General features: G+C 33.1%; 2 protein-coding genes across 3 annotated transcripts; both read left to right on the top strand.

Annotated features, from left to right (window-relative positions):
* The first annotated feature begins 1314 nt into the window (after nucleotides 1–1314).
* LOC126717077 (uncharacterized) lies at nucleotides 1315–7118 on the top strand. Its single transcript, XM_050418295.1, has 7 exons — nucleotides 1315–1515; nucleotides 3400–3494; nucleotides 3884–3963; nucleotides 4058–4113; nucleotides 4237–4349; nucleotides 6443–6504; nucleotides 6717–7118. Exons 1-7 carry the CDS (start codon nucleotides 1338–1340, stop codon nucleotides 7012–7014), a joined length of 882 nt encoding a protein of 293 aa, XP_050274252.1. The 5' UTR covers nucleotides 1315–1337; the 3' UTR covers nucleotides 7015–7118.
* Nucleotides 7119–7724: 606 nt separating this feature from the next.
* On the top strand, nucleotides 7725–12321 carry LOC126717073 (amidase 1-like). 2 transcript variants are annotated; one of them, XM_050418289.1, is made up of 9 exons: nucleotides 7725–8094; nucleotides 8557–8698; nucleotides 9010–9134; nucleotides 9214–9339; nucleotides 9842–10024; nucleotides 10392–10539; nucleotides 10673–10841; nucleotides 11762–11896; nucleotides 12002–12321. In XM_050418289.1, the coding sequence occupies exons 1-9, from the start codon at nucleotides 8004–8006 to the stop codon at nucleotides 12152–12154; spliced, it is 1272 nt and encodes a 423-aa protein (XP_050274246.1). In that variant the 5' UTR covers nucleotides 7725–8003; the 3' UTR covers nucleotides 12155–12321. The 2 variants fall into 2 exon arrangements, with proteins under 2 accessions (XP_050274246.1, XP_050274245.1); XM_050418288.1 differs by having other exon boundaries at nucleotides 7731–8094; nucleotides 8546–8698.
* The last annotated feature ends 1148 nt before the right edge of the window (nucleotides 12322–13469 follow it).

Below are 13469 nucleotides of genomic sequence, written 5' to 3'. Positions count from 1 at the left end.
TTAAGAGAGAGAGAGAGAGAGATAGATATTATTTGGTGTGTGACTTTGTCGGATATCATTTTACAAAAATTAAAGTCTCAAACTATTAAAAGAGATTAATCTATAATTGATTATTTAACACATTTGCAACATCTTTTTGAAACATTTTATGGTTTCAATTGGGTTAAGGTTTTACTGGTCTTGTATTTTGAGATTCTTAATAGAATTTTTTTTTTTTAAAAAGTGCTAATTAAAAACACTATAAAATGTACAAAATATAATGTGACATTAATTCTTATTGATGAACTTTAGTTTAACTAATGAATGTTTATATCACTTTTTGTGATTAATAATATGGCAATTTGTAAACCAAAAATAAAATTTGTAGTATCTTTAACATTACTAAAAAAAATGTACAACATTTAAAAAATATATATAATTTAATAAAAAAAATTGGACATTTAACCATGGATAGTGGAGCCTTTTTCCCTAAGGAAATTTTATTTTTTAGTGGGGCCTTAGGCCTAACTTGCCTAAGCCTTGGGCGGGCCTTAGATGTAGACTTGTCAAAACAAAATGTGACTATTAAATGGATTATGTGACTATGTATTAGAATCCTATGAGATTCGTGAAATCTTCAATTAAAAACTATTGACTATCATTTTAGGGCTACTCCCGATAAATTCTTTCTTGTAATTATTATGATATGAGATAAGATGACTGAGTACACCTGAGATCATAGTTAAGTACTCAAAAAACTTCTAAATACTCGCATTAGTTAATAAAATAAACTTTGTATTAATAATCTGATAGATTATAACTCAAATAACACTTGTTAGTATTTCTAATAGAGACATGCAGGATTCAAAAACTTCTCACTCGCCCAATTAAGCTTGAAGCAATGACACAACTTCAAGTAACTCGTCTCAAAACAACTAGATCCCAAACATAGAGGTGATAAATCATCTAACTCCTAGTCTAACAAAAACCTTTCTCACCTCTCATAAATCCCTATGTTACAAATCTTCCCCAAACCAATTCCATATCTATTTATGAACTAACTTAACAACTTCTATTCCAGTTGATTATCCTACGTGCTGCTCATGTTTAACTCACGTGATTTTTTTTTTTTTTTTCCTTTTTTGGACAAGTAACCCCTAGTAATTGTGTGGAAATGATTGTGTACGCTCAGAGTTCCATAAATGCATATTCTCTCCTCTCACATGAATAGTGAGTCTCACTAATTAAATTCATAATAAAACCTATTATTTATATGTGAGGAAAAAGTACGCATTTATAATACTCCGACACTGCTTAATAATTTTCCGTAATTGTGTACCTTTTTAACAAATACATATATGGGTTTGCTAAAAGATTGTACTTCGTACTTTGTAGCTTTGGCACTGAAAAAAAAAACACAAACAATGAACCAGGAGGCCAACAAGAGCAACTCTCACGCTTCAGGGGACCCTTCCAACCCATGTCCCATCTGCCTCGGACCCATCCTTCAAGATTCCTATCTTGACAAATGTTTCCGTACGTTTCTTCTCTACCTCTGTGTCTGTGTTTGGTTGCCGAGAAAATTACTAAAAGGAAAAAGAAAACATTTTGGTGTTTTGGGACTTTTTGCATTCCCTTCATGTTAGTTTCCAAATTGTGAAAATTTTACAAAGATTGGAAATTTGGGTTTCCTTAGCAATCAAATGGAGCATCGATTTTCTTTGTTATCAGTGTTATAAGCTAGAGGCTGTTCTTTTTTCCTTTCTTTGTTCGATTTCATGAGTTTGGTTTCTCCAAAACCTTACCAATTGTGATATAAAGAAACCCTTTTGAGCTTTCTCGTTGTTTTTTTTCAATTATCTTGTTGAAATTTGGTTTATATGAAATATGATCTAAAATTTTTGTTTAAGTTAATTGTCTGTTGCAGTTTCTTTTTTCCCAGGTGAAAGAATTGTGTGATGAAATAATCAGTGTAGTTTCATGAAATTGAGAGTCATTGAAACAATACTAAGATGATAGATTCATTCTCAAAAGCTATAATCTATATAGTAGAAAAGAATGCAATCCCCTCTCTTTATAGCATATACGTTTTATGATTTACATAGTTTGAAAGCCTTCTTATTGAAAAGAAACTAAGAGCAGCCAATTGTCGATTGGGACATGTAATGGTAAGTAATTTTAAGTATTGAAGACTAGGAAAACATTACCTATTTTTTTATGGTGATATGTTTGCAGCCGTTTTGTGAGTGTGGTGCTGATGGGGGTGGGGGTTTTGCCATTTTGCTCATTTGAAATCTAATGGTTTGGAATAATTTTCCTCTAAACTGATTTGAAGAAAAATTTGGTGCTAGAGAAAATAAGCACTTGGGAAACTAGGGTGGGATGGCTAATAATAATATATTCTTGGCAGGATTTTAACTATTCTCCAATTATTCTTTCTGAGCATAAGTTATACTTGCTTATTGTAACAAGGATAGTTATATGCAAGTCTGTTTGTATTCTGTGGGAGTGGTGATGTTGGGAAAATCTCAGTAAGCTTTATATATATTTATAGAAGTAATATAAGTTTTTTTGAAATGAAAATAGCATGCATGTTCACAGGCAGTGTACTAGGGACATGGGAAAATCTCAATAAACTAAAGAACATAAGCATTTGGGAGCCTAGGGCAGGGTAGATACTTACATCTCTGTAGAATTGTGACTGTTTACAGTTTATTGTTGGCTTCTTGGAAAGGGAATTTGGGAATATTTGGATATTTGGGTTACAACTCTGTCATGTATCATGTGGTGTCTTTGGAAAGATAGACATACTTTCAAGGGAAAGGAGTTACCCATGCCACATCTCAAGTTTCTCTATCTCAAGACAATATACAAGTGTACTTCCAATTCTTCCAATTTCTCCATGACTAACTTCTTGGACCTATTTTTTAGATGTTAATCTCTTTTTCTTTGGTCCTTTTCGTTTTCCTCACTATTCTTTTATGTAGACCTCATGTACTAAGATAGCACTTTATTTTGTGCTTTTTAAATGAAATTCTATTACATGGATGTAGTTGTACCTAGTGCCCAAAGCTACAACTTTTTGTGGGGCCAAGGAGAGGTCATGTAGGCAGCCTTTCCCCCAATTTGTTTTGGAGAGGTTGATTCTCTAAATGAAATTCTATTACATATTAAAAATAAATAAAGTTATTTTGAACATCTTTCCCATATATATATATATATATATATTTTTTTTTTTTTCTTTATTACGTTGCATACAGCTCAAGAAGTTAGAATGCTATATATAAATTTTCCAATTGTGCAGGGAATTAACACATGATGGTTTTTGTTTTTGGTAATTTCCTTTTGGAATAATGAATTTACTGCTGTAAATCATATTTAGTTATTTATTAAGCCTAGTCATTCCATTTTGTGTTTCAGATAAGTTTTGTTACAATTGCATTGTACAGTGGACCAAAGTGGTTGCACGCAAGCACTCTAGCCCACCTACTTCTGTAAAATGTCCTCTGTGCAAGGTTCAGTTTTTTTCTACTGTTCTTACAATTCTACTACATGCCAGTTAGATTTCTTCTTCTTCTTCTCTTAATTTCATTTTTCTTTTGGTTTTAATTCTTTTTCCAATTCAATTGCACTCCAGTCTTCTTCCCCTTTTTTTTGGTGGGTAATAGCTTCTGGGATTAACTATGATCTAAAAAATTTTCATTCAAAGAAAGCAATATCCACTCCAAATTTCCTGATCCAGATTTGACATGTCAAATAGATTTGAAAATCAGCCCTCAATATTGCAAAAAATTATATGCATGCTCTTGTCTGGGTGGAAAAGAATGCAAAGGGCTGTTTAGATTGTGTGTCAACAATATTATCATTACTTGAGACTTGAATGGCTATTTTGTCTAATTTGCAGACAGAAAATTTTTCTATACTACATGGATATGATGGAAGTTCATTTCAACGGCATTACATTAATCGAGATTTTGGATATAGGTATCGTCCTTTTGATTTCTTTTCTTTCAGTTTTTTTTCCTCCGGCAGTTATTATATTTCTATATTTATGTTACTTCATGTAATGATGTTGCAGCTTTCTCTTAACAAGAGCACACAAGTATAGATTACAGTGCTATTACACTGAACCAGGTCTTATGCTGCTTTTCATTCTATTTATTGGTTCTTCTTAATGCTACTGTTTGTAACATTATTTCCTGACAAAATCACTATTACCTGTATTTATGCTTTTCAGTTAACCATGTGTTCAATCAGGTATTGTAGATGACATATTCAATGTACTATGGTATTGGAAATCTCATAAGTATCTTCAGCCAAACCACTGGCTCCAAAGTTGGTTGAGAAGGGAAATACAAGCTCTTATACAGGTCTGCAAATTAACCAGTCTAATGTTTCCGTATGAACACTATAAATTGATTGTAGACTATGACATAGAACGCAAGCTGCATGTAATAAAACATGTTGCTAATCCTGAATGAAGCTTTCCAACCATTTATTATCATGTTAGCATCAGCCAATTTGCATAGGTTAAATTCTAGAGGAAAAATCTGTATATCCACCAACTCCATTTTTGCTGGGCATCCAAAGCTGACTATGGCTAATCTTATTCATTAAATTGAAAAGACAAAAACAGAGACATACCATTGTTGGTAAAAGAGCACTGAATCTCACTTAAAGTGCAAAGTGTTGAGGGTAAAGCAAAGTGGAACACTTTGAATTTGGTTGGTATTAGCCCAAACCTCAAATATTTACTTAATTTTAACCTTTTAATTATAGTGTTTTAAGTTAAATTTTTTTTTTCTATTATAATTATTAAGCAAATTCACCATTTTAAAAGGATGAGAGAGAGAGAGAGAGAGAGATTCAGGCTATGGTGCATTCATGGAGAAGTTCGTTCTACAACCAAGCCCATCAGCCCATGAGCTTCCTTTGAATGCACTCACCTTTGCTGTTAAAGACATGTCAGTCCTAATAACATTCTTTCACTTTTATTCCTCTGAGTTATTATACTATCTATCACTCTTCTTTGTCCTCCAACAATTCAAAGCTTTTGTACTTGTTTTCTTTTGCTTTTAACTACTGGGTTTTCTCAATTTTTTTCTTTGGAAGTGTGTTGGTGCCTGAAAAATCATTTACAGTAAAATTCAGAGTGAGATAGTCTTTTTATGAATTTTAACTATTGGATTTAAGCCATGCTCTTTTGAAGTTTTTGTATCTATATTCTTTAATTGTGTGCACAAGCTTATGCATCAATGTCATCTATTTTTTGTGATTACCAATGTTATTTAGAAGATTTCGTGTGTTTTTGTGTGTGTGGATAACAATATCAGTAATTGGGTATTTTTATGTGTTGGTCTGCAGATTGTGTGCGTGTATTAGATTTGTCTTTTAAGTTTTTTATTTGGAAACAGATATAATGTCGATGGATATGTGACTGGGTTTGGAATTCCTGACTTGGCAAGGACTCATCCGGCATTTTGTGCTTCTTTTTTTCTTTTCTTGTAAAGATAAATAACCGATTAAATGCATTATATCTGAATACTATATATATGGGCCCTGATTTGTTATATAAATACCAATCTTATGTTGTGATACACATTGGCCCACACCTCATTATAAATTCTAGTAGGGGAAAAATAAAAAATAAAAGGAGCACACAGTCCAATATCTTTGAAAGTTATAGATGATAAGAATGAGGGTTGACAGGGAGAGTGGAAGAAAGATAACCCAATAAATGTGCTGACAATGATCTTGCATTTGACGATTATTACTTGACGTGGTGTAATGTTGCTAGAGCTGCTGGAGTTGGAGAAGAAATTTTCAACATGAGATCAAAATTAAGGTCACTAGGAAGGACAATGGATTTAAGATCTAGTTCACAAATCTTAAGTCCTAATGAGGGAGAGAGACCATTAATTTAGATGAAGTAGATGAGGAAGATGATGAAGGTTCCTATGCTTAAGATTGCATTGCATTGGTTATGTTATTCATAAAAGTCACTATTTACCATTCTAGTGCTTTTTGTTATTTGCCCTTTGGGTATATTAGGGTTTAGGGTTTAGAATTACATTGAATTGCATTGCTTATGTTATTCATAGAAGTCACTGCTTACTGTTCTAGTGCTTTTGGTTGTTTGCCTTTTGGGCATATATGATTCAACCATGTAGTACATTTTTATTATGGCTATCAAATATCATAAGTTTGTATGTTTTTAAAGCACAAGAGAATTATATGACTGTTTAACTTTGCTATTTTGAATTTATTTGCCGATTGCAACCAATCATGCTCTAAAAGTAAAATGATGCTTAATGAGATGTCTGAATGAATTTTCCTTAATCTTCTTGTGGAATTTTTTTACAGTGAAACTACATATGAGGAGGTTGTACCATATATATTACCTGTTTTATAAGGCAACTACATATTGTTGACTCTTGTTTCCCTTTTGTGACTTTATGTCTAGGAGGAAGATGTTGACATTATCCTTCATCACATACTTGGTGTGATTGTAACATCCTTGACAAGGTGATATGCTATCACTGTTTGCGTCTTCAATTGAATATGAATGGATCATGAAAAACATTCCATACTCTTCACAATCTATTTTCTCGTTCTCTTGATATTTGTTTTTGATGGAAGACAACGTGGCTTATAGCTTAAAAAAATCATTTTATTGGATGATGATATTCTATTGATTTTCACTGTGCCTGAATTTGCACCAAACACTCATTTTTCAGGAATGACCAAAAATATCATTTAAAAAGGTCTGAAACAAAACAAGAAGAGTTCAAGGCTTTAGTCTCTGACGCAGCAAGGCGTTTTCTAGGAGCAAGAACAGACCGATTTGTAAATGAGGTGGAACTATTTCTTGCCTCAGGTTTGAACATTGAAGCCTATGATGCAGTTTACATGCAGCGGTTAGGATGGAGTTATCATGGAGTCACCAGTGAGGCTTCTGAAGGAGCAGCTATTGAACAGACACCTCTAATACCTTACTTGTATATCTTTGATGAGGACTCTGATGGACCTGATTGAATTTCTTTGCAATTAAAGCACTTAGAATTGTTCTCCTTCATAATATATTGTTACTGTGCTTTGTTTTTAAAATTAGTAAAGATTGAAGAGCCTTAACTTGCATATTTTTCAAGTGCCTCACTGCAAGTTTATTGGAAGTCTGATTGACTCAGATGAGTAAAGTGACATAACATTTTGGTCTTTTTTTTCTTTTTTCTTTTTTCTTTTTTAATATAAAGAAATGGTGTTCCGACCTTTGACCATATTATTTCACTCTCTACCCTGAGATATCTTGTAAACCCCATGGAACTTGAGATTTTTGGGTTTATGATATCCTTCAAGTCTATTTTGAGTTCACCCTAGCTTAATTTGCGATCTTGTATCTATGTAATAATATTTCTCTTCTTTTTCTTCATTCTTCCATATCATAGATGGAATATTCCTGCATCAAATTTCCTGTGGATGTGGTTTGCTGTAGAAATCTTTTTTACATATCCGACCTTGTCTAGTCTTTAAAAAAAAAATTAAAAAAAAGCCCACCGAAGCAATTGCCCCAATAAATAAAGGTAGTTCCAATTGAAATTTTCCATTGAAACATGATCATGAGACTTTTTTTTTTTTTTTTTTTTCATAACATACGTGGCTTCCACGCAGGTAGATCTTACATGTTTATTTTTATGAAATATCTCACATGTTGTGAGAGGGCACCTTCTCATCCCACACTTTTCGTTGTAGTCAAAGGAATCTAGATTTGGCCTTTCCTTGTATCAAAGGAATCTAGATTTGGCTACATATCAAAGTATCCATGTGTGTTTCTTGACTTATGTTGCAAATACCAAGGCAACTTCACCCCCACCAATTATTCATAAGATTGCTACGACAGCGTTTTAACCTTGTAAAATTTTCCTTGGCAACATTCATTTCTCTACTTTAAAACGTATAGATGAGCTTCAGTCAGTCTGAGAGAGCTCAGTAGTAAATGGTAAAGAACATGGCAAGAGACTCAGACTATGGAGCTTTCATGGAGAAGTTCCTTCTACAACCAAGCCCTTCACTTCATCAGCTTCCCTTACATGGCCTCACCTTTGCTTTTAAAGACATGTGAGTCCTATCACTCTTTTTTAAGAAGAAAAATCCCCATGGTATTGGTGGATACGTGAAACTTATAAGAATAGTACTTGTTTTCATTTCTTTTATGACCTTATGCATCAAATCAATTAATGGGTTTTAACCTTGCAAAAGTCATACATCAAATTTCATGTTGGATACATGAAATTCCAAAGTACAAAAGTACCTTACTTGTTTGTGTGTTCCATTGAACTCATTCATCAAGTTAACTATTGCCTTTAATCCATGCTCTTTGATGTTTGAAAGTGTGTGTTCTGTGCCCAAATTCGTATACTAATATCAGGTAGTAGTTTATCTATGTTCTTTAAGTGGGCTTGCAAGCTTATATATGCATAAAGCTATTGTTTTTGGTTATGTATGTTCTTTAGAAGCTTGTGTGTGTGTGCGCGCATTTTCTTTAACAAGTTTTTTTATTTGGAAATAGATTTGATGTAGATGGATATGTTACTGGGTTTGGTAATCCTGACTGGGCAAGGACTCATCCGGCTGCCACATCAACAGCCCCGGCTATTTTGGCTGTCTTAAGGGGAGGTGCCACGTGTGTTGGTAAAACTGTCACGGCTGAACTGGCATACAGGTTAGTATTGAGAATAACAATAACTTCACTATTTTAGTATTAGTTCTTTTTGGGAAGGGGGTTGAGTAGAAGATGTGTAGGTTGATTCCAAATAATAATTTTGGGAAATGATAACAATTCAATTGTGTTTATACAATTTTATCTCCATGTATGAAATATCTCTAGTCCAATCAATTGTTTTCTGTGATTTCCAATTGCTTCCTAAATGGGCTGGGGCTGTCACTTAGTGGATTAGCCATCTTGGAAAAATAGGTCCTTCGAATGATCATATCATAGTTGATGGGATGTAATTGAATGACCTGTTTTGGCAGTATTAATGGAGAAAACAAACATTATGGCACACCTACAAATCCATGTGTGCCTGATCGGGTACCTGGAGGCTCTTCTAGTGGATCTGCTGTAGCAGTAGGTGCAAAGCTTGTTGATTTTGCATTAGGTGAGTTTCTGTAAAGAAAATTTTTTATGTTTCTTGGCTTGCCTTAATAGATCTAACGAAAAGGTTTTTCCTATCATAGGAACTGACACTGGAGGAAGTGTAAGAGTACCTGCATCATACTGTGGAATTCTTGGGTTCCGGCCTTCACATGATGTCATTTCTACTGCTGGAGTTATTCCTTTGGTGCAAAGTTTTGATACTGTGGGTAAGGAACAAACTGTTTGATGGCTTGAGTCAAGTTGTATGTTATATTAAAATGTAGTGGGAAAAAAGTTCAACTCTGCACTTGAAAGTATAGCAAATGCTGATGATGTTGTTCAGATTGGCAGATTAGTTTATACTGTGATAGCAAAAAAAACTTTAGTCGTTTCAGTTTTTCCTTAAGATTTCTTGACCATGTTTTTATCGTTCCAAGTTGTTATGAAATATTCGTGCACTAGCTATCCGTGTCTGCTGTATGGCATGTGTGCACGCACACACACATTCATAATAACCTATGATACTTTTGAATGACAGAGTTTAAGCATTCAGAAGTGATTTTTCCAGAACCTTAAGGTCATACTGAAATGATGAAATCATACCAACAATGATTTTTTTTACACAACAAACCAACCAATTACTGCTCCTTGTTTAATAGTATGCTACAGAAATTTCTACAGCATTGGTTGGGGGAGGATCTGATTCTTTGACACCAACTTCTCATACAGGATGGTTTGCTAGGGACCCTGTAATTTTTAATAGAGTTGGACGAGTGCTTCTACAATTACCTGATGTGGATCTTGTCAGACCCAGTCGGATAATTATTGCAGAAGATTGTTTCCAGCTTTCAGACATTCCAAAGGATCGAGTTATTCAACCTCTCGTCAAATCAGTGGACAAGTTATTTGGGAGTAAGAGCATTGACCATATGCCTAATTTATTTGTCTAAATTCTACATATGGGAGTATTCAAACACTTCATAAATTTTAAAAAGCTCTATTTGGATTTCATAGCAATTCAAGGTATTATTTGGGGTGGATTTATTGAAGTAGAATGCTGTAATCCTGAAAAAGATGTTAATTAACTAGATTCCCCTTTTAGGAACACAACAAAAGATACATCTCAAATGCAGCAAAAAGAAAAACCTTTGCTCACTAGAAATCTTTCGTCATAAAGAAAATTTTCATTATTTTCTTTGTCAAAATACGTTTTATGTGTTTAGATCAATATGTTTCTCATTCAGTGAGATTTCTCTTTATGCTTCAAATAATAATGCAGGTCATCTTGTATCGCCTGCAATCCTTGAGGACTATGTCAAGGACAAAGTTCCAAGTTTGAAACAATTCTTCAATAAAGGAAATGCAGATCAAGAGTCTCATATACCATCTTTGGAAGCCCTTTCAAGTGCCATGCGATTGATTATAGGGTGCTGATTGTCACCTCTTAATTGATTCAACAATATTGAATGATAACTTTGATATTAGTCAAAATCTTGTTAGATGAAATACTGTTCTTATATAAACATTGCCAGATGAACTTATTAACCATTCAAATAACAGGCATGAGTTCAAGAACAACCATGGTGAATGGATCAATACTGTCAAACCTGATTTGGGTCCTGGGATATCAGAACGGGTATGGGAAGCCCTTATGACAACAGATGAAAATTTGGATATTTGTCACTCTGTGAAGAGCGAAGCCCGTGCAGCTCTTATTGATCTTATTGGGGTACTCTTTATCTTTCTCTTTCTTGTAATGTTTCACAAACCAAAGATTTGGCTATATGGAAATCTGATATTCCTAAAAAAAAAATTATTTTTATTTTTATTTTTTAAATAAAAGGAAAATGTTTCCTTTGAGTAAGTAGGAGCTTAATATGTGACAATGGATATGTCTATAAAATCACATTTATATGCTTGTATGCATGCATGTATTCATCTAAATAGTTTGTTATTATCTTTCATAAAGACAAACACCCTATTTTATAAGGGCACGATTGATGCTAGAAAGTCAAAGATTTTATCTATGCATTAAAGATGTATATACTTAATGATCTTTCCTTTCTATATTTATACTTATACACACATCTAACATTCTAACTCAAATTCTTGAGGAATTAGAATTCAAATGTAGGATGTTATTGTCAACATCTCTTTAGGTTCATCTCATCGATGACATAAACAAAACCCAGAAAAATTGTATTTACGTTATTGATGATAATTATGCCAGTATATCTAGCCTATTTCTTGGAGAAATGATCCCAAGATAAAATTGGAACTATATTCTTTAAGAATTACTATTTGTTTTCAATAAAATTACCTTATATTATTTTGCTGCAAAAGCAATATTAATGTTATTTTCCAATGTGGTTTTTGTCTTCCTTCCACAAGTACCAAAAAGAGTTTGGAAAGTTTTGCTTTAAATATTTAAGGACTGGTCAGGGTAGTGAGATTCGCATATGATTATGATAACTCATGTTTGCTTTCAAAACTGAGCAACTTTTAGGAAGTAAATACCTTAACTACCTCTCCTCTCCCCTTCCAGTCACAAGAAATCCTATAGTAGCAGAAATGGTGACACCATCTCTCATTTATGAATTCAACTTTTAGTCTTTTACACTTGCTTGACTAACAATGATGATTATTCAGGATTTTGGTGTCCTAGCAATTCCCACAGTTCTGGGGCCTCCATCAAAGTTACAAACAGATCCAACTATATCAGAAAATTTTTGTGACAGGACATTCAGCTTACTGTTGATTGCATCTGCATCTGGATTTTGTCAGGTTCTCTCTCTCTCTCTGTGAGACATGGCAATCTTTTTTTTTCCTTTGTTTGTTTATGTAAGATCACCTTGGAAAAACTTGTAATTTCTTTCTGCATTTCTACAGGTTAGCATACCACTAGGGTTGTATGATAATCTTCCTGTCTCAATTTCCTTGTTGGCGACACATGGTTCAGATGGGTTCCTGCTCAATCTTGTTGAGACTCTGTATGACACTCTCAAAGAAGAGGTTGGCATTGTTGAGAAAATGGGTTCCTGAATTTTGTCTCTTCCTAATGTTCTTTTTCTTACATGCCAAATAGGCTCTTTCTCTTTCTTCTGGAAACAAATGATACTCGAAGTGGCTCTGAAATGTTTCTTATAACTACTTCATTATCATTTTATTTCATTAAATAATGCAAATCCATTTCCACTTGAATGCCTTAACTTCAAAGGCCTGGACTTTCTCAGCTCTAACTACAATTTGAGATTATTAGAGCATGTTTTACATTGGAGATTAGAGATTAGAGATTCTTTTATGGTAACAGATACAGTTGCTGATTTAGTATTTGAAATAATAATTTGATACTGGGGATTATGTTGTATAATGTGGACCAAAATGTTAGCCATTGAATAAGATGGATAGGATGATGATAACTTGGTACATTGCAGATGTATCTGAAAAACCAACTCAAGTTTATGTTTTTTTTTTTTTTTTTTTTTTTTGGCTGAGAAACTCAAGTTTATGTAAAACGTATAGCAATCACACTTTAGTATAGAAAGAGTACCTGCAAGATCAGTTATGCTTCATTTGGTTACCAAGAAGAAAAGAAAGAAGTGGTGTGACACCCAGCAAAATAAAAGAAAATCCATATTTAACCAGCGATAAGACATTTGTATTTCAAATAAATTGTCTCAAAAACCAAATTGCATGTTAAGTCATCTGATCTCCCAAAATGACCAAATGATTAACATGAGAGATTTTATGGACCAAGAAATTCCAAATATTCATTTTATTCATTGTCAATTAGTAAGATTATTAAATCAAACTTTAAGATATATATAGATTTAAATTATCCTTGCCCTTGGTCACCTCACCCAATTGGATGTTCAAAACCTATTATAATGAGGTATCATACTTTGATAATTTCACCTTCAATTTGACATTAAAGTATTTAGAACATCAAAAGCCCAAATTTGGCCTAAGTCCTAAACTTAACAATTTTAATTATTTGATTATGTTCAAAATTATAATGTTTTCACCCAATTGGCATTATAAAACCCTAATCAGATGTAAAAATTACATATTATTTCATCCGATTTTATTAAACCCTTATTTGATTGAAAAATACTAATTTTATCAATAAACCTAATATTTAAACCCCCTTTTTTTGTTAAATAATTTCACTTCGATCAAACTCAGATCTAATTGGGTGTTTAAATATTGTATTGGAACTCTTAATATAGAGAGATCAATTTAATGAATTAACAAACGGATTACAAAATCCCCAATTTATGCATGAATGATGAAACACTAACCCTAAGATGCAATTTTTAAGAATTTGTTAACAAGCCACTATTTTGATCAATTAGTG

Source organism: Quercus robur, chromosome 3, assembly GCF_932294415.1.
Source record: "Quercus robur chromosome 3, dhQueRobu3.1, whole genome shotgun sequence".
NCBI classification, from domain to species: domain Eukaryota; kingdom Viridiplantae; phylum Streptophyta; class Magnoliopsida; order Fagales; family Fagaceae; genus Quercus; species Quercus robur.
The sequence above is the reverse complement of the archived record's forward strand: the minus strand, read 5'-3'. Positions and strand labels throughout refer to the sequence as shown.

Excerpts from the sequence above, each read along its gene's own strand:
- LOC126717073 (XM_050418288.1), top strand. The coding sequence starts at position 7,973 with ATGGTAAAGAACATGGCAAGAGACTCAGACTATGGAGCTTTCATGGAG. Across the intron at positions 8,699-9,009 it reads ACGGCTGAACTGGCATACAG|TATTAATGGAGAAAACAAAC; the intron begins GTTAGTATTGAG and ends CTGTTTTGGCAG. Across the intron at positions 11,897-12,001 it reads CTGCATCTGGATTTTGTCAG|GTTAGCATACCACTAGGGTT; the intron begins GTTCTCTCTCTC and ends GCATTTCTACAG.
- LOC126717077 (XM_050418295.1), top strand. The coding sequence starts at position 1,338 with ATGGGTTTGCTAAAAGATTGTACTTCGTACTTTGTAGCTTTGGCACTG. Across the intron at positions 4,114-4,236 it reads GTGCTATTACACTGAACCAG|GTATTGTAGATGACATATTC; the intron begins GTCTTATGCTGC and ends GTGTTCAATCAG. Across the intron at positions 6,505-6,716 it reads ATTGTAACATCCTTGACAAG|GAATGACCAAAAATATCATT; the intron begins GTGATATGCTAT and ends CTCATTTTTCAG.